The 25411-nt window shown below is 46.2% G+C and overlaps 1 protein-coding gene and 1 long non-coding RNA gene across 4 annotated transcripts in view; one reads left to right on the top strand and one right to left on the bottom strand.

Moving 5' to 3' along the window:
- Positions 1–1270: 1270 nt before the first annotated feature.
- HOOK2 (hook microtubule tethering protein 2) lies at positions 1271–22726 on the bottom strand. Its single transcript, XM_083597058.1, has 22 exons — positions 22513–22726; positions 18213–18298; positions 17709–17781; positions 17201–17251; positions 16058–16190; positions 15439–15506; positions 15036–15098; positions 14704–14784; positions 12497–12654; positions 12238–12378; positions 10788–10989; positions 10326–10436; positions 9664–9751; positions 8142–8211; positions 7392–7529; positions 6767–6854; positions 4724–4758; positions 4394–4476; positions 4083–4186; positions 3771–3878; positions 2945–3016; positions 1271–2555 (listed from the first exon to the last, which is right to left on the bottom strand). The coding sequence occupies exons 1-22, from the start codon at positions 22558–22560 to the stop codon at positions 2385–2387; spliced, it is 2172 nt and encodes a 723-aa protein (XP_083453184.1). The 5' UTR covers positions 22561–22726; the 3' UTR covers positions 1271–2384.
- A 94-nt stretch (positions 22727–22820) lies between these two features.
- Positions 22821–25411, top strand: part of LOC310755161 — a 59958-nt gene continuing 57367 nt past the window's right edge. For all 3 annotated transcript variants that reach the window (XR_014544193.1, XR_014544194.1, XR_014544195.1), the window contains exons 1-2: positions 22821–23269; positions 24352–24546. This is a non-coding gene — a long non-coding RNA (uncharacterized lncRNA). The remainder of the gene's footprint in view (positions 23270–24351; positions 24547–25411) is intronic.

Below are 25411 nucleotides of genomic sequence, written 5' to 3'. Positions count from 1 at the left end.
TAAAAAAGTACCTGCTCCCTTCAAATGAATAGAGATGGAAACAGGTCTGTGGGTGGGGTGGGGGAGCCGGGTATACTTGCTCCAGGCCTCGGAGGGCTAGTCGGCGGGGGGGGGGGGTCATGGCAGGTGCTGTCATGCCAAGAATGCCCTGGGTCTCCCAGTCAACTGGGGAGAGCCTCAGACAAACTGTACATGGGCCTGGAGGGCAATGTTGGGAGCTGCCGATTCAGTCAAGATATCAGTCTGTCCATAGCATCAGATCCTTTGGATTCCTCTTAGTGCACAGAGAAAAAGGGCTTATATGCCGTGTATTGTTATCCTACCTGATTCTGTGTTGTGTTAACTGGTACCTCAGTATACTAGGGAAGAAAGTTACTTGTAGTTCAAGCCTTCATTAAGTACTGCAGAGGATAGTGAGACTAAATTTAATGGTGGATCACATTCTAAGAACCTTTAAACCATCTTTTATGCTAGTATTTAGCTAGGAGCTAGGAGCAACAGGAGACATTCCCCTTAAGGCTGGATGCTTGCTGTGAAGCCAAAGGGGAACTCTAACTCTAAAAACTCCATCAGCAACAGGGACAACCACACAACGATGTACGGAGGATGTGCTTCTTTAACAGATGCTCTATTGCTGCTCCTATGATTGCTTCCCAATTGAAAATGCTCCCTTTTGATAAATAAATCAACTGCCACTGTGCCAGCCTTTGTAGCAATCCTAAATGCAAAGTACAGTGGTACCTCGGTTTAAGAACAGTCCTGTTTATGAATGATTCAGTTTACGAACTCCGCAAAACTGGAAGTAGTGTCCCGGTTTGTGAATTTTACCTCTAAGAACGGAATCCGAACGGTAGAAGGGCACCGGTGGCAAGAGGCCCCAATAGGGAAAGCATGCCTCGGTTTAAGAACTGACTTCTGCAATGGATTAGTTTGTAAACCAAGGTACCACTTTACTCTTGACCATCAATAATTTTCTTTGAGTTTTAACTGCTATCAGCCCACCACCAGATTCTGAAGTAGGTCAAATCAACTAAGGACAATGACAAATCAACTAAGGACTTCTTCCAAGGCCCAATAGGGAACTGCAGTTGATTGGTCTACTAAACTTCCAAGAGAGAAAAATCCCATCTCAGAATTAATGGGAAGCCTGAACTACAGCAGTACAAAGGTACTGCAAAGAACTACTAACAGCTACAGCTGGTCCTCCCAGATGAAGGCTACTGCCCAACAGTAATAGTTGTTGCTACTAGAGGAATAAGGATACAGAAAAGATTTTATAATATTTTATTTGTAGTGTAAAGATTCTATAGACACATCCCATCCTCCCACATTGCATGTCAGGCTTCTGTCCAATAGAAAAATAAAGAGGCAGAGATACAAGATAGCTTTACAAAATGTATAATTTACAGCATTAAAACTATGAACTTTACTTTTAAAAAAAAGAATCAAAATTTGGAGAACATATTTTTAAAAGGATACTGCATCTTGCAATGTCTCTGAATATGATACTAACAGGGAGGGGAGAAAAAGAGTAGCACTTTTCAAAAAAAAACCCCAAAAACACCAGGCACTAAATATTGCTGTGAAGACAACACAGTTACAGATGTGCACACAAATTACTGTTGGGCAGGACTGCAGGCTCTCTTCACCCCTAGGGTCTAAAGTCAATTTAGTGTTCATACGTTTTCAAATGGGGCTTTTTTGTACCAAGGCCCTGCCCCTTCTTAGAAGGGATTCTTAAGTCACTAAGAAAAGCTGTGCCATAATGTGCCTCAGGCAATGCAATCTGGCTCCTGAGGAACCGATGCTAGCTTTTTAAAGGAGTCAAACTCCAAATGCAGGGCCACTATCAAAGCAGCCATCTCATGCTTTTGCATTCATCACCACAAAAAATACCCAAGACTGAGGCCGATACCATAAGGGGAGATGTGAATGGCAGTAAAAATATTCCCTCCATACCCTCTGCAGATGACATCATTAGGTAAAGAACATTTTTAATTGGTGGGGAACAGGGCTATACAGAAACTATGTACAAAAGCAGAATTTTAAGAGGAAAGGTGGGTAAGGAACATGGTTGAAGGATACCTCTCCATCACCCAGGGTACTGCCATGCAACAGCTCCCAACTGCAGTGGAAGAGGGAACATGTAGGTCTGCAATGAATAGGGAAGATCCAGCTCCTTGCTGCTCAAGATTCCTCATTTTTTAAAAAACAAGCACTACAGTTGGGCATAGGAATAATCTTTAGTATCAGAGAATGAATTTCAACGATAGGGATAAAACGGGGGTTTCAAGAGGAAGTACCACTGCATAACAGGTATTCCGATTTCACTCCCCCCGGGAAGTGAGCATTCTCTAGAAGATCCACAGGACAGCTTTTCCAGATCAGGACAACTGAGGTTTGTCTGTACCAACATATCGAAGCAGCAAGGGTTGAGCTCGGCTCAGGTGGCCCCGTCGAGTATTGGTGGCCAATCTTTGCTGGGCCAAGAAGGACTGGACTGGTGTAGAGGTGGATGACCGCTCCTCTGTAGCCCGCTGGTGCAGCGCCAGGCCCTGCAGTGGGGGGGGGGGAGAAACATTTGGCTTGTGCCAGCAGACTCTTGGATGGAGATGGAGGGTTCTTCCTCCATAGGGCTCTGACCAGGACAGTATGTGTCAGAAGACACGAGGGTCTGAATTCAAAAAGGCCATGTTCTGTGATCCAGACATATACAGGATCATCAAAATGATCTACTGTAAAGAGCCCAACTTCAGACATTTTACTCAGCAGTGTTTAGCAGCTGCAAAACGTGTCTAGTACCAAAATAGTTAGAAAAAGTAAGAGATTCTCAGGATGTTAAGCTCCACAGCAGTTATGCATACTGTTCTCCTGCAAAGCAATGTGCCACACCCCTGCATCAGTACATGCACCTCTATTTATGCCTAGTCCAATTCAAACTCACCATGTTATACCAAGCAGTGATGATGAGTTTCTCTTCTTGTTCTTGTTGAGATTTTGTCTTCTCAAAATCCGACTAATGAGATGAAGCACAGAGAGGAAAAAGGAGGTAAGTGGTCATGCTGGTAAACCCCAAGGCTCTGTGTGTGTGTGTGTGTGTGTTGGGGGGATTATGGAAAACCCCAAGCTTATGCTGCCAAGGCCAACCAAAACAGAGGGGAGATGAGAAGTGTACCTCTTCCTTTTATAGATGTGCAGGACCTCAGTCTACCAATTTGATCCCAAGTGAAAGCAAAGTAAGGACAACAGAAAGAAACTACCTGAGCTGCTAACAGGGTGGTCGAAACAGGCAATGCATGGCAAACCACTCATCTGAAATAATTTATATTGACTTTGGGAAGATAAGGAATTAATGCATTATACTCAAGACACCTGTAGCTTATGGGTAAGAGGGCTGCAGTGCGCAGATCCTTGTTAATTTTGGAAACTTGTTATAATAAGTATTGCCCTGCTGGATCAGGCCAGTGGCCCACCAGATGCCCTTGGGAAGCTGTGAGCAGGACCAGAGCACAACATCAGTGTCCCTTCCTGCAGTTTCCTGCAACTGGTATTTAGATGTACATTCCTTCCAACAATGGAAGTAATACATAGCCATCATGGTTAGTAACCTCTGATAGCCTAGTCCTCATTTAAAGCCATCACTGTTTGGTGGCCATCACTGCCTCTCAAGGGAGCAAATGCCATTGTTTAACTAGAGGGGCCTTTGGCCTAATCAGGCAGGCTCTTATGTAAGAGAAGCTGCAACCCTCATTCTCGGAAGAGGAGCTCACCTCCAGGTGGTTGATTTTCTTATCCTTTTCCTGCAGCTGGTTTTTCAAAGCCTGGATCTCCAGTGGAACTCCATGAGGCTGCTGCTTGGGATCCAGTTTCTTGATGACCTGTGAAAGGATAAAGAGATCTTCCATAATCACTTAGCTTTGGGAGGCCAAGACCATTTAGCTACTAGAAAGGTCCTGAAGCAACATTGCTGTCTGAATCACACTGACCGCAGGGAAGCGTGTATGATCTACAAAGCCATTTAGTGAGGCTTCGCCAATGTATGCCTGTGCAGTGGCAAAAGGCACTGAAAAGACTTGACTTACTGTGCAGGCTTTGTCCATATAACGCTTGTATCGTTCCTCCATGGCTCTCATATCTTCATCTTTCTTCTTCAAAGATTGCTGCAGTTCATCAATCTTCTTGGCAGCTGTTGAGAAAGGCGGGGACATCAATGCTGTCCTGACCCCAAAATGTGGACAGGGGACAGATGGAGTAGCAAGAATCTTCACTCTATGCTCTACAAGGTCTTCTGATTTCTGGGTAGCCCATCCCATCCCATCCCATTGTGGTACCCAGCAAAGGTTGGGCTTAGTTGAGACTCCTAAAGCAATGGATCTGTCATCCACCCACTTACTGTTGCTGTCCACTTTTGGCTCCAATTCATCAAGGCATTCCTTCTTCTTCTGAAGCTCTGCATGGGCCTCATGCAATTTCTCTCTGACCAGGAAACAGAAAGAGAAACAGAAGCTAGGCATGCAGGTGTCTTGAAGAATAAGGACCAGAAACCTGAAGGGCGTGGAACCAAAGCCCTGCTGTGTTTTGTGTGACAGCATCAATATGTTGGTAAGTAGCACAGCTGGACCCATAACAACCCCAGATATGTATTCATCAAATGCAACAAAGAAAACCAAGTGAGCTTTAGCCCTTTCCAACCCTGTCCCTCAAACTGAATTGAATCACTTACAGGTGCTCCTCCAGCTTCTTTTGTAGGAGAGAAGACTAAAAAGAGAGAGAAATGACTGTTTAGGATTTTTATTTTGTTTGCAGATCAATTAGCTAAGCTGCTGTTGTTGTCATCATCTGACCACTAGAGTGAGCTGGTGCCATGTTCAGTATATCTTACACAAAATACTAAAACCTGTGTAGTTGTAGTGTACCCTGTACTCCTGAAGACCTCCTGCACTCAGGTTATGCATAAATTTGCTGGCTTTGAAGGATTCATCCTGGGGGCACTAGGAGTTCAAGGTTTCAGTTCAGATTTGTCTTCATGAGCTAGGAAAGTTAAACTGGGATGCTGCTGACTCAGAAGCACTCTTAAAATGGAACAGAGAATTCCATTCAGTTCTGCAAACATGGCTGTCTATGCTGGCATGACGGGGGAGATAAAAATATCCAGTATACAGTAAGTGAACTAAACACAGCCAGTGCCTCAACTCTACGGTCAATCCTACTGTCAATTAACAAGGCTGCAGTATAAAAAACAAAAGGTCTTTCTATACTAGTTACTAATCCATTCATGCATTCAAACCTCACTCCCATCTCTGGCAGTAAAAGCCAAAGTCTCCTCCCTCCACCTGAGACCATTCAGGGTCTGTCACTCAAGTAGCATCAATAGATGTGGGCAATGCAAAAGCATTTACTTTTCAAGGTTTACTACAGCTTTTACTAGGTGTGCAAATGTTGGTTTACATTGCTCAATGTCACATCAACAGCATTTCTCTTTCACCTCCAGCCTAAAGGCTCTCAACCATTAGGAAGTTTTTACTTCCTTTTCAATTATCCCAGTAGGGAAGCAACCTCCCTTTGGAAAATGCTGAACCATAATTGTTTACGGACTTATTAATATACAAGACTCACAGGGCAGTAACATGAACAGTTACTGATTGTGTAGGAGACAGCACATCTCCTAAGAGATGTTGGTACAGTTAACTACTTTGCACGAATTCAGAAACAAATCTAGACTGCTCCTACCTTTTCAGATTATCAGAATGACGTTTGGAACAGAAGTTACCAATTCAAAACAGCACCTATGCTTCCCAGCTTCCCTTCTGCACTAAGAAAACTGAACTTGTGCTCCTTTAAAACTTCAGAATATGCAGGCCCCTTAGCAGCTCTTGGCAGGTGAACCCAGAGCAGCCCCTTATCTTTGACACACCAAGAATCAAGCAAAAGACAGAAGAGAAGCAACAATGAGTTGGCAGCGGAGTAGGTTAGATGGTGGAAGCAACACAGAATGTGAAAGTACTTACAATGGCCTGGGTAGGATAGCCAGCAAGGCAGAAGGGAGAAAGAGAGGGCTGTTAGCATAGTGAGATTAGGGAAGTGAGGAGGAAAAGGGGTCTGGGCAGAAGGTAATGGTGATCATTAGAACAGGCCACAGGAGAGGGGACACAAGGCTCTCAAACTGGGGCAAAACTACACTTACAGCCTGCGAGTTCTTGCCCTCCCTCCCCCAATAGGCAACAAGCCCGTAAACCTGAGAAAAAAGGTTCTTAGCCAAATAGCACACCTTTGTCCAGCGTAGCTACCATAAACTGCAATTTTGCAGCTCCTAAGACCCACAAGTGTAGCTTTATCGTGGAATTTGTATGTTCAAGGAATCTCTACCACCCACATTATAGCAACCCTCTCAAGCAGTAGTCAGTATCTGAGGATTAGCCCCACTCCTTTTTCATTGTTTTGAGCCCCAAGGTAATTTGGGAGGCTAAAAACTGCCAATACACAGGCAGAGTTCCCCCCTTGGTACACAGAGAGCACACAATCCTAGACTAGATGTTGCAACAAAGATCTCATACGGCCCAGCTCCTTTGTTTTGTCTTGGTTTTAAGTCTCCATTGAGAAACGGACAGGTGGGTTTATGCCACCAGCTCCCTTTACTGCCACCCTGTAAGAAGGTCTGGATGCAGGCTGAGAGTAGAGACCACCTGTGAAAATCTCCTTCAAAACTTCCCTGTGAGCCTGACTCTGACAAGGCCTCACAGAACCCTCTTTTCTCAAGCAAACTCACATCTTCTGCTTTGCTTCCTTGCTCCTGGAGGGCCCGTTGCAGCTCCTCTACTTGCACCTTGAGCTCAGTGATCTGTTGCTGGCTCAGTCTGGATAGAGAGAAGGGCAAATCAAATTAAAACAGGCAAGAGAAAGGCCAGCTGCAAGCAGCAACAAAGCCCACAGGACTGTCAGTACAGATGGCGCCTAGCTAAAAGCTGCTCTGATAAATAGTACACATTCAAATGGCTCTGTTTATTTCTGAGCCAGGGCAATGAGAGGAGAAGGGAGCTTGCCCCTCACTAGTTAACAAAGATAAGCTAGGACAAAATTCTATTAAAAAAAATGTTAGTTTAACATTCCTAGTAGATCATGCAAACAGTGTTTGAGCTCAAGGACACTCGCCAGTTGACCTTGCAAACATGGTTTCACTTGATGGGCCAACAGTAAGAGTTTCCCCACTGGTTTTTAGAACAGGAGGTAGACTATTGCCTACCAGATAAGAGGAAGAACAGTGAATAAAAATAATTCTAAATTAGAATTGCAAATTTAATAGCTGGTCAAAGGTTAAGAGGGACTGGAGAAGGCAGGTTGGATCTTCTAAGACCAGTGGGGACAAACTGCAAACTTTTCAGCTTATTGGATACCTTTGCTGTGCCTCTAGCTGGTTCTTAGTACGGTTAGATTCCTCCAGCAGCCCCTGCAATTCAGTCTGCTGCAGCCGATAGGACAGCTCTTGTGCACATAACATCTTGTTCTCATGCTGCAGCCGCACAATTGTCTCCCTGGCCGCAAGAAACACAGAATGTTACAATTATTAGCTGGGGCATTATCCAATGATGTGGACCACCACCACTTCCCAGCCGCCCCCCCCCCCCGCTTCATGTGGGCCCAACTCCCAACCCTAAAAGCTGTACTAAAAGGCAGAACAGCTCATAGAGAGGATGCAATCTCTAGAATTGGGGGCCAAACCAGAGCAATGCATATTGGGATAGACAGTATTCACAGAGATTACCGTGCTGTATTATCTAGCAATATACATTAGGAGCATTCCCTTAGAGCCTGACCTTTTAAAGAAGTTATGTCATGACTGTATGAAGCAGAAAACTGTACTCCAGTTTTCTTAAGCTTAAGCAAACAAGCTGAAGGTGATCTTGGGATGACACCTGTTTCATCTACAATATCAGAAAAATAAATCCAGGATAGCACTCCCCCCCCCCACACCACTTTCTCTTTATCACCAAAAGGACACCAGGGTAACACTGACTCCAACCTCTGGCTGATGGAAGTAATCAAGTATAATTATGAATAACAGCAAGTCCCCAATTTCAAATAGGCCTCATAGGCTTTTGCCCTTCTGCCTCCCAAGACAGGATCCCCAAGGGGGCAAACTTTACTTGAGTTCTGCTGGCATGATCTCAGCTGCTAAGTTATCCACAGGAGAAGCAATTTCTTCTAGGATGGTATCTGCAAGGGGGGGGGGGGGGGAGAAACAGAAGATACATTTATTTTTACTCTGGCTTTCTACCCGAAGGTGCAGGTGTTGTTGGAGGGGAGGAGCCGATCGTTCCCAAATACAACCTTGCTATAAAGCACAACCCTCTAAGATGGGATCACTCAAGCTTTTGGTGTCACTTGACCTAGCCAGGGCCGGACAACTCATCTACCCTGAGTTGGAGCAATAAAAGTGCAGTTATGGGTCCCAGCAGTATTAAGCAAAACATGGTCCACACTGGCATCTATCACATCAAGAGAAATACATTTAAACAGGAGAAGAATGAAGGCTGAGAAAAGCCACACAGAGATGGGAGGTGAAACCGGTAACCTCACTTCAGGCAGCAGCCAACCATAATACAAGGTCTTCCCCTACAAGCAGGTTCAGGCAACCGAATGACAGACCAAGCACACACACCGGCTGTAGGCAAAGCTCTTGGAGACAGGTGTGTGAGATCCTATCAGGCTTAGCCTAAAATTTAATTTATATAATTTCTTTACCACCCTTCATTAAAAGAAATCCTAGGGTGATTTACATATCAGAACAATTAAGATCACAAATCACATAATAAACATTAATTAAAATAAAACAGTAAAGAAATTGTTCCGTATAGCTGCTCATAGAACTGTAGAGTTGGAAGGGACCACAAGGGTCATCCAGTTCAACCCCCTGCAATGCAGGAATCTTTTGCCCAACGTAGGGCTCAAACTCATGACCCTGAGATTAAGAGTCTCATGCTCTACCAACTGAGCTATCCATTCAGCTTATAAAAACAGTCCAATCCATTAAAATCCTACCCTCTCAGCCCTCCTGTGGCTTCCAAGTAAGCTAACAGATAAGGGAATCCCCCAGGACATGCCTGTAGAAAGTTCTTGAAAATGAAAATGACAGCATTTAATTCATTTATTTTTAATGCACCCTTCCATCCCAAATGGAGTCTTCAGGTGTAAATAAAAAATATAAAATACATTTGCAAAAAACAGCCGTAACAACCAAAAAGGAATCACAAAAATAGAAGCACAACGCTCAATCAGCAACTAAATCAAATTAAAGGACATTTCAATAAAATAAATGTCCAAACAATATGCTCTTAAATCAACACCTAAATGCACAAAGAAGGGTCTAGTTGGTTTTCCTGCAACAAAAAATTATGGGCACCAACACTGAGGTGGCCCTAGCCCCCCCCCCCGGTTCATTTCAGATGGAACAAATCTCCTCTAATGATTGCAGCAAGTAGGCAGCTCACTGTGGCTCTTCGGGTATTAACAAATGTTAAATGTAGTTGACTGCTAGTTCACTGTAACTCGAGTGCACTTGGCCCTGTCAACACAAAGACGTGTTCCTTTTCTCCTTAACTTCCAATCTTTGTTCTGAGGCAGACTTTATTGGATTTCATTGGGGTGGGGAAGACTTCTGATACTCACCTGCTTGGTTTAGGAATTTCTGCTGCACCTGAGCACATCGCAGTTCTTCATTGGCTTCCCGTAAGGCATCCCGCTCTTCAATCAGCCTCTAAGGAAAAAGGGTCAGGAATCACTCCAGGAAAAGGACCACTTAAGCTATGGTGGGCTGATGCCTTATTGTACTACATTGTCCAAGTAACAGAAACTAGATGCTACTCCTGCCAGATTTCCCTATTCTTGCCACAAGACTAGGAGTAGAGAATCTCAGGCCAAATGCAGCCTTCAAGGCTCTCTGACATTTGGGACTCGCCCCACATGCTCTCCAGGCCTGCTCTGTGCCCTCCTTTACCAGGCTGGAATGAGCCATTGAACTGTGATAACGGATGAGTAGATAGGTGGTGCATTTGTGTGCATATATAAAAAATCTGTATGGACATACCTATATCTATACACACCCACCCACCACCAAGCTCGAGCTTTTGCACGGCCAGAATGTAGCCCTTTCAATGAAGAGAGAAGTCACATCCATTGCTCCACCCACACTTGCATGCAACCTCCCCAAGGCTGCCCATGAGAGGATGTGGCCCTCAAGCTGAAAAAGCTCCCTCACTCCTGGATTAGGCCTTCACCTGCAAGCCAAAGGAAACACTCATCATCCTCTTGTGGTACAAGTTCTGCATTACCTCTTTTTCTTTTACCAGGGCCTCAAACTTCTCCTTGAGGTTCTTGAACTCAAACTGCCATTTCTCCGCCTTCAAAGCCTCATCTGCATGTTTGCTGTGGAGCTCTTGCACCTGGAAGAGGGAAGAGTAGGGGTTTGCTGTGCTTATGATCTTTGCCCTCCTCTCCTGCTGAAAAGCAATCAGCAACGCTGCTTTTCATTACAGGTTGTCTTGAATCTATGTTTAGTATTGAAGTCCTCCCAAACACCAAGAGTACAAGACTGTTTGAGACAACAGTTCTGCCTGCAAAGCCACAGCACAGCTACAGCTACCAGGTCAATCCTGGTCAAATGGGTTTTGCCTTTCTGGCTCCAATGGTGCTCCAATCTGTCTTTAGGATTCCTTCAGGACAGAGTATTATTGCAAGTGCATTCTGAAGGCTGCAGTCTGCTCAAACGCATTCTCTTATTAACACCAACTCACCTGTCTCTTATGTGCCTCCAGCTGCACACGGACAGCATTTGCACGCCGAAGCTCCTCCTCCAGCTCACAAGTGCGCTGCATGTAGACGGTGTTTCTTTCCTCAAGCAGCCGAACTTGCCGCCGAAGGTCACCCAGGTCTTCTAGCTTCTTCTTGTAGGAGTCCACCATAGCCTCCAGCCGTCCTACCTTGTCTGAGGAGTGACTGCAGAACAGCAGGATATAGGTATAAGTATAGGTATTTTTTACAGCTTTTAATGTCAGGTAACTCTGACTTTATTGGATAAAAAGTGGAGGGACAGAAAGTAACTCTACTAGCTATAGAAAACTACTGTGTAAGCAGGAATTGCTGCAGCAAGGTCAAAGGGTGCCAAAAACTGAAACAATAATGGATAAGCAACAAGTATCCCATGCATTTTAAGGCAAACATTCCAAGTTGGATTGTTGCAAACAAATTATAGTCAAATGGTAACTGTCCTTCGTTGGTTTGGACACAACAAACAAATAGTAAAGCATTTGATTCCCCACTTCTGCTTCTAGCCACTGGGATGTGGTAGAAAAGGACGCATGAAAGCCCAAGGCTTGCTGACACTCTTTTACATCACATGAAGTTATGGGTCAGTGCATCTATTCTAGAACTGAAGCACTATGTCTACATTTCTGTGTGAAACAGTCCAAAAATTGGCAAGTTACAACAAAACTTGAGTTTGCTTTAATGTATAGCGAAAAAAGAAATCTGTGTGAAGTTACCTGACAGCATGCTTTGTACAAAACTCACAAACACAGGAAAAGGAAGACTGGTAATAGTGAGAGGCTGCAATGAATGCTGTTCCAGCACAGAAACCCATCCCCCTAGAGCTACTAACATTCTCAATTAAACCAAATTATTTACACACAAGCTGCCCCACTTCCACCAAATTCCAGATAGCAGAGATTTTGATTATTCAGCAGAACTAATTGGATTCCAAGTAAGAAGCCACATTCCACATATTCACTCAAAACTCCTGGACTAATTTGCTTCTGCTTTTCCAGAACTTCAAGCATTGGAAGAGAGACAGCATTCATCAGGGCTCCAGTGTATAGGCATGAGCCACCCACAAACCCTCTGGTGGGACTGTCAACTCTTCTCCATAGCTGCATTTAACCATCAGCGGCTGTTTGGGAACCTGTTGCTCTGCCTTTTCAGTGGCAAAGATTACCATGTTAAACTTAAGGATGTGTACAAAAAATGGACTGTCTACCTGCAGAGAAGCAGACCTCTGTTAGTCAGCAGCTGCAGTGGGAGGTTTGCCTATACGGCAACACAGCACACCCGAGGCCCAAGGTTCACAAATGTGGAGTTTTGACACACAGCAGGCCCAGGCTGGACCATGGGCTGCTTCACAAGCCGTAACACATAACCCCCCAAAATAAAAGGGTATATCCACAGTTCTTGCAGCTGAGGCACACTTACCGCAGCACATCCATCTCGTCTTTCAGTGCTTGGGCTTCCTCAGCCAGGCTGGTCAGCTCCTCATTGCGGTGTTGAAGTTCTAGCACTTCCTTTTCGAGATCTTCACAGCGCACTCGGAAGTCATCTCTGCTGCTTTCCAGCCTGGCCAAAATACATCTAGTTAGCTAGACTTTTCTTCTAATTATTCTCTGGACTCCACTGCCTTTGGGCACATTGTCCTGAGGGCAATATAACCTCCCCACCCCAATATCTGCCTTACCGGAAGTTCTCCTCTTGCAGCTGCTCTATCTGGGTTTGAAGCAGAAGCAACTTCTTGCCAGTGAGCCCAGCAGCATCTGACTCAAGGGAGCTTTTCTGCTCCCGGAGACTCTTGTTCTCTAGAGACAAAGTATTCTTTTCTTCCACCAGGATGGAGATCTGAGAGAAGGGAGGAGGAAGACTAGTTTCTAGGAGGTGGCCAAGTAATGGAGCTCTAAGTCCAGCTAAGAACTTTGCGGATTCTACCAGGTCCTTCGTGAGCCCAACCAGCCTGTGACATTCAACCTCATTCTACTAGTGCCCTAGAAAAAGGGGGGAGCGGAAGCATAGCTCCTTAAGTCTTGGCTGTTCACTTCTTTCCTTGGCTTTAAGCAGGCTGAGGAGAACCCTGCTCTCCCACTCTCTATCAAATTGCTACATGTAGCCACAAGCAATCGGTTCCTTTTGCTGCTCTAGCAGACTTGTCCCCAGATTTTGCAAAACTATGGAACCATACAGTGAGTAACAGAGTAGGTTTAACAGACATTTGCATGCATGTGCAAAATAATGTCTACAGCTGGCCTCCTGCCCCAACACGCACAGCAGCCATTGAAATTAGCCTCATCAGGACTCCTCTTGCACCAGCTCATTTGGCGGGAAGGAATTATCATCCACACAGGCACTACTAAAGCATGTGTGAGCTACTGAAAGGAACTGCTAGCAAGCAAGTTCACTTCCTCTCTCTGCAAATCTGGCAGACTTTTTGCCAAGGACCTATGCTCCCTGAATGGAAGCGAAAACTTCATTACAGGCACCTACCGACCTGCTGCAGGGATCCAGAATTGCTACGAAGATTCAATGCTGCCAAATGAAGAGGCCACAAAACCCCCTCAGCCTGTATATACATCCCCTAAACCTAAGTGATTCCAGAATCTTCATATGCAGTTTAGAACCTAGAATGCGGAAATGTGGATTTGTAGCTGTATTAGTACAGAGTCTGAAAGCACTTTTAACTCAGGCCAGGCCCAACCCTGCTTCTGTACTGGGTGCAAGCAACTCCTCCAACACTCTCAAGCAGTTGTTAACTTGTCAACATGGCACATGCTCATGCAAGGAGGTTAGGCTGGCCCCACCAGGCATGGGGCTCCAACTGCTGGGTGAGCAGGTCTGTTATCATAGGCAAGAGCATGGGAAGAGGGAAGACACTCACCTTCTTGAAGGGGGCTGCATCTCCAGGGGCACTTTAGCACCTTGGAGGAGTAAAGGGTTTGTTTTTGTAAAGGGAGCGAGATCAGCCTATCCTTTCTCAGGTCCCCCACAACCCACCCTTCCTGAAATATCCAAAATCTCCACAGTTGCACTGTCTGCTCTTTAAATTTAGCCCCTCTGCCGCACACCAGTCTCGTTCATATGGCTTTAACAGGTAAAAAGAGGCATAAAGCCCAGGACCACTGAATCCAAGGTCAGCCCCAGAACTACCAAGCTGGTCTTGTTCTTCGTTCACAGCAATCTCAAAAACAATGAGGGAAAGGACAGCTGTGCATTAGGAGGAGGGACACGGACTCGCACACCACACTGCAGCCAAGCCCAGCTGTCTCCATGCAGCCCAGCAAGCTCACACCATCCACAAAGAACTGCACTTCCCACCCCACCCCGGAAACTGGACTGCATGAGGGAGGAAAGGAAGGCAGGCCCTCACCTTGCCTTCATATAAGGAAAGACAGAATATCCAAATGACCAGAATAGGCCCGGTCCCCAAACACCACCAACTCAGTGCACATAGAGCTGTGCAATATGGAGAGACAGGCAGGGGAGAAGGGGAGAGAAAGGATGGTAATCAAGATAGCAGTTCAGAAAATGGCATGTCAGGACTCCTGCAAAATTCCAGCACAGAATATATACCAGGGGTGGGGAGCCTGTGGCCCTCCAGTTGTTATTGGGAATCCTATCTCTCATCAACCCCAGACAGCATGGCTAATGCTCAGAGGTGACAGACAATGCAGTCAATCAAACGTTACGAGACAACAGGTTCCTTACCCCTGATATATACCTCCCCATAACTTCTGAGGAAGGGCAGAACCCATTGGAGACCTGATGGTGCTCAGTATTTTTCCATTGTTCCTATGAATAGTCTCCTGGCTTCCATCATCTGATGCACATTCTTTTAAGTCCACAGCAAACAGAGCTGGTTTCCACCTCCAATTTTCTTGGCTCCCAAGAGGCACTCACCTGCTGTTCTAGGTCATGGCAGCGCTGGCGCATGTCATCTGTCTCCTCTAGGTCATCACTGAGAAAGTAATACTTCCTGGACTACAAGGGAAAACCGGAAAGGTACAAGGAGTCAGCCAGTCAGTCAATAAAAGTCTATATGGTACTACAGACACTGAGCAAGGCAAGCCACGAATAGTAGCCCAAGCCTAGCCTTCTTCCTTTGAATTACCTCATCTGGCCCCACCAAAAAAAAAGGACCTCTTTCTCCATTCCTGCTCAGCCTACATCTATTGAATTTGCACCATTAGGGCTAATGCCGCCCAGCCACTCTTAATATATATCACAAGTACCTGGCTGTCAAAGTTCCCATAAGTCTCTGAGCTCAGCGTGTCCGATGAATCTTTGTTTAAGAGCTGCAAAAGACAAAGAGGTTTGGTAACTGGTCACATAGAGGTGACTCACAGAACTTTCTAAGCCCTGTATTCCAGGAAGCAGGCATAGGTTAACTAGAACATCTTTCAGAACTTTCATCTAATGAGCACCAGGCCTGGCAGCAGGGAGTGGGCAGGACTTGGCGGGGGGCGGGGGCAGGGACTAGCACAAAAGTAGCATCATTACCTGGGAAGACGCAAGATTGTAGGTTGAGAATGAGGGGCACTTCCTGACCAGGGAGATCATTAGCAACACAAAGCAAGCATCCAGTTCCGGAGCCTAATGGCTTCACACTAGGCTGAAGGACACAGTCGCACTCACCTCCTGTATTGCTGTCATAACAACATGCTGCACAGATTCCTCCAGGGTCATGATCTGCTGGATGTGATCTGCAAACAGATGAGGCTGGGCACTCAAGTTACTTTCCAACTAGTTCGTTCCTCCTCTGGCCAGATTCCCTCCCCTGCCCCAAATCATGCAGCCATGAGGGTTGGTACAGCCTCCAGGAGTGGGGCCCAAATTTCGATGAAGTATTTTTGTGGGTGTGGCAGAATGTCAGATCTGTCTGTCTGTCTCTCACTGCACCCTCCTTCTGTCTCAAACTGATTTAAGAGGCTGATATCCCAACTAGTATCACGGGTGAAGAAAACCAAGAGGAGAAAACCCAAGGAGAAAGATTGGAAGCTCCAGCTTAAGGAGATCCTGAAGTTATATGGATGAGGCAGGAGCCACCTGAATAGAGAGGACTAATGAAGGGAAACTGTAAGTCCCTGTAAGCAGGACAGCAATGCCACAACAAATAGGGCACCTGCTTCCTAGACCCCACCCACACACGGCAGGTATTTAAAGCAGCCATTGCAGAGTCATCCTCATGGCACAGATGCCCATAAAGCTCCACTGTGACATCCCCCCATCGTAATTGTCATTCGCACACATATACCTTGCTTCCTCTCACAGCTGATGGCACAGCCCAGCACCAGCTGCAGTAGCTTGCCCAGCTCAGCTGTGTCAGACAGTTCTCCAACCAGAGCTACATCAGGCAGCAGCTGCTCCGGGACTTGGTGGCCCAGGACCTGAGAAGACAGCAGCGGATATAGCTTCTGACAGCCGGCACACCTTTCACTGTTGCTGCCACCTACCTATTTCACCTATCTCACTGCGTCTGTGACAGCAATTTGCCTGGGAGAGGACAGGTTACTTTTCAGTATCTTTATCTTAGGTTTGAAATCTGCCACTTGTCCAGCACTAGTCTGTGGCAAGCCTCCAAGTGACCAAACAATGGAGCTTTCAAAACTGCAACAGCCTCTGTCAGTGGGCAATAAGTGACTTGCACAGGCATGTGAGGAAAGGTGAATATTTTTTTTTTTTAAGTTATGGGCTAGTAACTTGGGTGGACTTGTTAGCAAGACTGCCTGTGCTAAGGAGCATTTACTACTACTACTACACTTCAATCCCATTCTTCCTCCAAACAGCTCAGGGTAGCATATATAGTTTCCCCACTGTTTTATCCCTGTGAGTGTATAGATTAGGCTAAGAGATAGACCCAAAGTCGCCACCCAGGAAGGTTGGAGTTAATCAGGAATTTGAAACAAAATCTCCCCAGTCTAAGTCTCACTTGCCACTCCATTCCACTGGCTATCAACTGTGTCTTGGGAGTTCTGTACATAGAGAAAGGCACATCCATAGAAAACCAATAACATTTACCCAGCCTTTCTAGAGCAGAGCTTTTTCTATTATTATTATTTATTATCATTATTCAATTTATTACCCACCCTTCACCAGCAGGTCCCTGGGCTGACTACAACAATCTAAAATTCAGTATTAAAACCAGCTAAAACTAATTACCATCAAAGGGATAGGTGGGTCCTGGAAAAAAATAATGTTAGATTGGAACCATGAGCTCTGTCTTTCAGTGATGGCTTCAATACATCCAGGCTGAGTGATTGTCAGAGTTTTGTCCCTTGGCATTCACCTGCTGCTCTACTGCCTAAGCAGAGACCCTTAACTTTCATTGGAGGCTTGGGCCATGCCCTGAAATACATCACCACCATGCCAGCAAAGCCAAACCAGAAAAGGTACTCACATCCTGGGAGTATTCAACCACACTCTGCAGGACCTTCTTCAAGTTGCTCACCTGGAGGCAAGATAGAGGATGAATGAACATAAATGTGCAGGTTTGTCAGAGTATGGAGACCTGTCATTCCCACTATATTTCCCCTTTCCAAAGGCCATACAGCCAACGAGCAAGACTCCGCTATTTCCATGCTGGTATGGAAATAAAAAAAAAGCTGGTCATGCTCAGTCGTCTTCAGAACTACTCTGATGGGAGAGAAGAGTCCAGGGTTGATGCAGGACAGGCATCCAATTGGGGTGAAAAGCCCTTCCTACCAAAACCCAACCTCATCTTCAAATCACAAAGCTGGCTGATCAACCTAAGCCAGCCAAGAAACCCTGAAAATTGAACAACTCTGCTTTCAAGGTATTGCTAAGTCAGAGTCTCATGACTTCTGGAGTTCATTTCTTGGCAGTATTTGGTATTGCTAAGCATCTAGGTCTTAGAGACCACCACTCACCCCATTCTCACTTCATACCTTCAGCCTCCAGTTGTCACCGGCATCATCTTTAATTCTCAGGAGCCAGGTTTCATTGAACCAAGATGGGTCTCTGGAAATGGAAACCATAAAGCTGTTACCTTTGGTTCAGGGGTGGAAAGCAAACTCTCAGCAGCTTTGTGATCTTGCACATAAGCTTTGCGAAACAGATTCCATAGTGGCTTTTCACCAGTCTAGAGTCAAGCTCTGCTGTCTTCTGTCTCACAGACAGCTACATTCACATTGTCCCAATGTGACAATGAAGGCAACCACAGGAGCTTTCCTGCTGCTAAGCTGTTGTCTTTCCGTCTCTAGTATCAAACTGTCAAATTAACTCATTAGGGAGGGAATTCTGATTTCTGGCAGCACAAACTTCAACGGTCAACTTGCTAACCAGGGGCAGAGATCAAAGAGAGATTTGTAGGGGAGTGAGGGGAGAATTTGGCCATTCTGACCATGATAACTCTTGTGAACACTCATTAAGATAACCACCACAACACTCACATTTTGTGCAGCACCTGGGCAATCGTGACCCCGCTGGCCAAATCCTGTTCTTTGGCACATGGAGATGGAACATGAAACGTCTGCAGCTGGAGGAAACAAATCAAATCAGCAAGTGAACACTTTAGGTGAAAAAATAGTGAATTATTGGATCTGGGAACAGAGGAAGCCCATTCTGAACCAGCCTACAGAGGGACATAACCTAAAATCTATCCGGGCTGCTGGTGACAGTGTCAATATCAAAGAAGAAATATATCCATAAGAATGAAAACTGTGGAGTTACAAAGAATCTTGGCTGAAGGTGGCAACCCTATGTAGGTTTAGGTGCCCTTAGGCTCCATGATTAGACACCGAAATCTTTAAAACCAAACTTGAAAATCTATGCCAATAGATAAGTCTGCTGCTGCAAGACAACAGTGCCTGCCACACACATGCACCCCCCACACAATGAGCTCCGCACGAGTACTCCCACATGCCTGCAAGGCGCTGATATACACAATGAATCACTAAGCAGAGGCAGCCCAGCTGTCACGCTCACAGTCAGGGCATCCTTGAGTATAATGAAATAGAAGTCTTCCAAGCTACCTCCTGCCTCGAGAGCAGCTACAGGATTTACACCTAGGATTAGGAGTGGCCTTGGTCCTCTCCTCCAATATGCACACAGTCATCCCTGCTTGTTTTCCCATGATTTTAACCTTGCTTCCTCAATTGCAACTAAAAGGCTGAAACAACACATTAAGGTTTTCATATAAACCAAAAAGATTACCAAAACAAGTAAGCTTTCCGTCTTTGAATTATCTAGTCCAATTTGGGGTTTTCTACAGGGTCAGATATTTCTCTTACCTACCTCACTATTAAACAACACTCTCCTTTTGATTGTTAATGTGCCCTGTTTGGAAGATGGTGGCTACACTACATCCAGTGAATGCCACGAACACCCCACCTTCCTCTGTATTTTGGGTACCTCCCCCTTAAAATTTCATTTGGTTGATCTCCTAATTCTTATGGTTCTCAACTGAAACAGCTAAGTGACAATACCTTAAATTGGATTAGGTCCTATTTGTGTCAAATGATCAGCCTCTCAAGTTACACTGAACTCTCAGTCGTGCAGAAATCAGATCCCATAGCTCTCTTATTCACTGGAATCAACATGTTTAGACCAAATTTACATTTTAGGAAACCATGTGTGCCTACCTTCTCCAAATTGTTTACCCTTCTTAATAGAAGTCCCATCAACTACCTGGATGAGGTAAAGTACTGGTGTTTTTCCTGAGATACAGTACTGCATCCCACATAAACACAAGTATCAGGCCTCCTTTAGTATCAGTGACTGCCATTTGACCTCAGCGTGCCTAAGAGTAGAAGGGTCTCTCCTGCTGGGGGCAGTCTTTACAGGTCTTGCCATGTGAAATCATCCTAAAGTGGTCCATCTTAGAGCTCTGGCTAATAAGATTACAGCACATGGGCATCCACCTTCCCATCAGATCTCGCTTGGGTACCAACTCCAGCCTTCTCACACAAGGCTGACAGATGCCTGATTCTTACTGGAGAAATCAGCATTCCATTCTGAATCTGGCAGAAATACCAGCCATCTTGCATTAGTAAATTATTTCCTAAATATCCAGGTCTCATAAACAAAATACCCTTCCTTGTTAGCCAAGAGTCCCCAACAGCATCTGCGGACTCAGGCACGGGGGTATTGAGGAAAAACAGTGTTAGGGCTGCTCAATTCAGCGTAAACAAAGACTCCTGTGTTTTTAATACTTGTGCAGGAGAGACAAGCTTGACAGGTTCAGCTCCTCCTCTCTTACTGCTGCAGTGCTACGAAAGGCTGATCATACTAAAATCCTTCCTTGTATGACAGCTGTTGCATATAGAATCTAAAAACAACAACTCCAGTATTTTCTGCCCTGGGCAGAGATAGAAGCATCCGGCATCTTTGGCATGGTGGGTTAGGGAGAAGGTGATTAGCACTGGAAGAACAAAGTCTTCTCATTACAGCTATTAGTGATAAACAGGACATAGGGCAATCTAACCAGGAAGCTGTTAGAGGGCAGAGCAGCAGCCACTCTTAATAAGCCAAGCAGCCATTCTTTAAGTCAGGCACAGAGGTATGTGCTGCTCTAGTTGTTCAAACACTAGTTTTTCCAGTAAAAACTAAAAATCATTTAAATCTAAAATATGACAATAATGGAAGTACACAAATACAAATATCACACAAATATAATACTTCAAAGAACCCTCCGGTTGGCTCTAATTGCAAAAGAAAAAGTTTTCCAGAAATATTTTCCTTGAGCAAGTTGGTGAAGTTTCTGAGTCAAAATCCACTTATTCTTCACCATCTTAATGCAAAAAAAAAACAAAAAGTCTTGTGGTACTTTAAAGTAGGAGGATGGTATTCAATTAAATAATTGTGAGAGGGGAATGACTTCCACTTGTGCAAAAATGATTTCCCTCCTCTGCCCCCCTGAACCTCTCCCACGCTATCCTCAGATCTGCTCTGGAGAGTTGAGGGAACCCCCAGAACAGATTTAGGAAGTACATTGGGGGGGGGGAGTATCGTTGCACAAACAGAAGTTGTTCTTCTCACACATAGAGGTATTTAGGGGTACTCTGAATACAACCCTAACAAATTTACTATGGCATAAGCTTTTGTGGACTACTGCATCGGATGCATGAATTGTTAACCCAAGTTAGCAGATACACACGGTGTGGGGGGAGTGAGTGAAGGAGAAAGTCAGCAGTGAGGTAAGCAGCAGGGGTAGAAAGAAATGCAATGCAAAGGATACAGACTGTGGCAATTACAGTAATGCTTAAAGTTGTCACAGTAACAATTCACAAAGCATGGTTGATTATCATAAAAGCATCCTGACATTCGTAAGCTACTTCAACGCACGCAATAGGACAAAACCCTGTTACCTTGATTTGGCTCACAGGTGACACAACTGAACTTAACAATTCAGTAGTTTTCACATTGTAGACTTTATTACACATGTGGCCCAAAAGCATGAACATTTGTCAGACCCCTGAATCTTCTACTCAAAACACTGAATCAAATTAATGGACAAATAGCAGCTTCCACAAGGGTTCTCTCAAGAATAAGTAAATCAACACAAATAAATTCTTTTCCTTATTTCAGGATTGGGATGAAATGGTCCAGTTTGGAACTGGGCCCCAGTTAAGTAGCATATAAATATATTTTTAATAATCCAGTCTCTGGCTCTCTCATATATTTAACCTCACCAATTAGACTGGTCTGAACTATAGATTGAGCAAGTGTTGCCTTCTTTCTTTTTTTAACATTCCAAGTTGTTTTAAGTTTGTTCCTCTGATGAACTACAAACCTCTATGTCTTGTTCTACACATTTTTAAGCAGGCTGAACTAGATTCTCAACCTCACTGTCATTATGTTACTCCTTGGGGAGTTTGGCAAGATGGGAATTAATTTGATACCCTTCTTTGTTCAGCATTTGGTGCTGGGCACAGCAGGTGGTGGGGAAAGATTCTTCCAAAGGAAGGACGGAGACAGAGAATCTCAAGGAACAGCAGCCAATAGTTGGAAGCCCTAATCATTCCAGTTTTGGACACGAAAGAAAAAGCTAGTTTAAAGGAGCGGGTGGAGGGAACGGAGAAAATCCACAGCGCCAGGGGGCAAAGAGCGCAAATGCAGAGTCACTGTGTGTCGAGTGGAGCCTACAAAAATAGCCCGAGGCTTTAAGGCAGACTTGCGGCACCGGGAGGTTTTTAAGAGGATTTGGGAGTTGAGGAGCGGAGTTGGGAGGTAGCCGGGAGGCCTCAAGACTTTCCTGGAAAAAACTCCAGGGGCTGAGCAACCGGTGCTGCTAAGTTCAGGCCTTCGCCGCGGACTTTAACCGACGTCCCTCCCGCCCGTGTTCACCAAACCAGGTGGTTATTACAGGTGTCCATGCACACGATACATTCATACACCCCCCACACACGCATCCTCTGTCGGTGCATAATGCTTATGGGTGGAACAGCGGGTGTAAAGCACGTCCGTGAGAATGCAGAAACGTGAGCGGCAACCCCGGGTTAAACTAACCCGGAATAATAAAAAAAGAGGGGCGCGTGTGGCCTTGTAGGCCATTCTTCCCCTTCCCCAAGGAAGGGTTATCCCAGGCGGCTGGGCGAGGAAGCCGGGCGGGAAGGCACCTGTTGAAGACAGTGGGGGGGGGCGGCAGTGGCAGCGGGGGTAACTGGGGGGGGGCGCCAGACGAAGGTGGTGGCGGGAATCAGCCGAGCGGCGGCGGCGGGCGACCCCCCGCGCTCCAGCTCCCGGGCTTACCCAAGTGAGAAGCGCCCCGCAGCGCCCGGCCGGGCCCGTCTCGCTCATGGCTCCGGCGCTGCAAGCCGCGGTACTCCGAGCGCCACGCCCCCTGCTGGCCTAGAGCGGCCCCTTGCGCAGCCCGCGCGTGACGTCAGCCGCCCGCGCCCCGCCGTTGGCAGCTGGGGCGGAACCGGAGAGGCTCAGCCCCGCCCGCGAGGCACCGAGACGCTCTAGGACAAGCGAGGGGGCGTCAGGCGAGCGCTTATGACTGTATATGGCGAAGGGGATCGCTCGTGGGTGGGGTCGGTGCTTCACTCCTGGGGCGCGGGGGGGTGGACAGAAACCGAGGAGGTTCAGGGCCACCTGGGAGGCATGCCAGCTGCCTTGCTTTCTAAGCGTGTGGGCCGCTCGGTGGAAATGAACTCTGCACATGCTCATGGTCACGTTTCTCTATGACTTGTCCTACACGTGTTGAAAAGGTATTCCAGGAATTCTCAGGTTTCCGGGACGTTCCAGCCCCACACCGAGACGCAGCATACACGCCGAAGACTCTGTAGTAGTGTGTGTGACAACAAACAGCCGACTTTCTTAACAGGGGAAGAAGATTTTTTAAACTGGATTGATGCAAAATGAAAGGGGGCGCTATGAGGGAACATGTTTCAGCACCCGGCGCTGCAGGACCACGAGCCCCCGCCGGGGGACAGCAATGTGCCTTCATTTGAGGCTGCTCCCGTAGAGGAAACGACATGGGCGATGCCAGCTATGCAAAGCTTGTGTATGTTTGTGTGTGTGTGTCTGTGATTCGAAGGAATAACTTTCATGCCTACTGCTGCCAAGGAGTTTCATTTTATATGGGCAAGAAGAAGGCGGAAGAACATTGCCTGTTTCATATCCCAGCTGCTGAGGCTGAATCGAGAGTGTTGCAGTCTAAGGAAAAGGACTCAAATCCTATCTTACTCTTTATTCACACTCCTTGCCTCGTCTATTTCTTAGCCCCTGGTGGGCCACACAAGGCTGCTAGGTAGCATTTATTTACCTGTGGTTCCAAAAGCCACACTCTTTCTGCTGTATAGTTTTGTTTTTAAAGATTCCCTCTTTGACATCCAAACTTATTTGCTGATCTACTCAGTCACGACCCACAACTGTGGTGTACAGAGAGCACAGGGCTACTGTTTTACTGGAGAGTAAGTCCCATTGAAAGGGGCGCGGGTGGCGCTGTGGGTTAAACCACAGAGCCTAGGATTTGCCAATCAGAAGGTTGGCGGCTTGAATCCCCGCAACGGGGTAAGCTCCCGTTGCTTGGTCCCTGCTCCTGCCAACCTAGCAGTTCGAAAGCATGTCAAAGTGCAAGTAGATAAATAGGTACCGCTCTGGCAGGAAGGTAAATGGCATTTCCATGTGATGCTCTGGTTCACCAGAAGCGGCTTAGTCATGCTGGCCACATGACCTGGAAGCTGTATGCCGGCTCCCTTGGCCAATAAAGCGAGATGAGCACCGCAACCCCAGAGTCGGTCATGACTGGACCTAATGGTCAGGGGCCCCTTTACCTTTACTAAGTCCCATTGAAATGGGTTGGACTAATTCCTGCATAGGATTAGCCAGCACAGCCCATCAAACACCACAAAGTACCGCAGAACAAAAACTAACCAAATGGGTCGGGGTCGGAGGACTTTTATTAGCCTGGGGGCCACATTCTCTCACGGACAAATTTCTTGGGGCCACTTGCATTGCTGAGAGGGGCCAGAGGCAAGTAGGTAAGGTTATGGGTGTGATTCTTTGCCTTTGTACAGTAAGCCACATTCTAGGCATGCCAAAGGCAGAGATTTATATACACACCACACATCTCTCTCAATCCAGGCAAGCAAGGGCCATTTTTACAGTTCAAGAGCACTTTCCAGCCAGACAAAAACTTTTGAAGAGAGTGTGGAGGAGGGGCATGGCTTGGGGACAGTTCAGAAGACTGATAAAGGGCCACATTTGACCTCCAGGCCTAAGGTTCTCCCACCTGACCCAGACAGACTTGCCAGCTATCAGGAAATCCTCACATTTTAGGTAAGTCCTGGGTTTGGAGCTTGTTTGGTGTTTTAAGTTCTTATTTAAGGGAAACCATCTTGGGTGCGTGAAACATTTATTTGTTACATGTGCATATCACCTTTCCAAGGCGCACAGCACTGTGTTTTTATCCTAAAGCAGCCCTGTGAGGTAGGATAGGCTGAAAGATTGCCGTTCTCTTATGGCCACCCAGTTTGCTTCATCATTAAGTAGCGATGAGACTTTTTGCTTCTCACACCCCAGTCCAACACTCCTGCCTATTGTGCCACACTAGCTGCCGAGGAGCATTTGGCAAATGTATGCCTCCTCAACAGGAGCCTTGTGTTTTATTCTCTCACATCCCCCGCCTCATGCAACCGCGGAGATGAAAAACAAACTCCATGTGGGAAAGTTCCCAGCCGGGTTATTTTGGCTGCCTTGGGTGGAAACGTGTTATCGGCCTATGTGACTCAGGAGCAACTCAGACACCGTCTGCTCCCAGCTTCCCTTCCTGGGATGGCCTGGTATTAACCCATCCAGGGCTAGCAGGAGGTCAGTTCTGCTTCAACAAGCTTGCCCTGAGGCTGTAAGGAAGGAACATGGGCTGTTTTTGTCCATGTCGTGCTTCGGCTGGCTTGGGGTGGCTTTCAGTCTTGAGCCTCACCACTGCTCTCTGAGAGTTGATGTAGTAGACTGGCAAGGAGGAGTGTGAACGTGACCCAGAGCCTGTGTGGTGGTTAGTATGTTGGACTAAGACCTAGTAGACCTAGGTTCTTCAAATCCCCACTCGGCCATGAAGCTCACTAGGTGAGCTTGGATCAATCATGGATCCTCAGCTTAACCTACCTCACAGGGTTGTTGTGAGGATAAAATGGAGTGGGAGAAC

The sequence above is a fragment of the Podarcis filfolensis genome (assembly GCF_964270895.1).
Source record: "Podarcis filfolensis genome assembly, chromosome: 2".
NCBI lineage: Eukaryota > Metazoa > Chordata > Lepidosauria > Squamata > Lacertidae > Podarcis > Podarcis filfolensis.
Note: the sequence above shows the minus strand (reverse complement) of the source record. Positions and strands in the feature narration are given on the sequence as shown.

Bases quoted from the DNA above. Each gene is read 5' to 3' on its own strand.
- HOOK2 (XM_083597058.1), bottom strand. From the start codon at position 22,560: ATGAGCGAGACGGGCCCGGCCGGGCGCTGCGGGGCGCTTCTCACTTGG. The intron at 10,990-12,237 runs GTAAGTGTGCCT...GCTGTTCTGCAG, and splicing joins GACGAGATGGATGTGCTGCG to TCACTCCTCAGACAAGGTAG. The intron at 3,879-4,082 runs GTAAGTCAAGTC...ATCCTTTCACAG, and splicing joins ATATGGACAAAGCCTGCACA to GTCATCAAGAAACTGGATCC.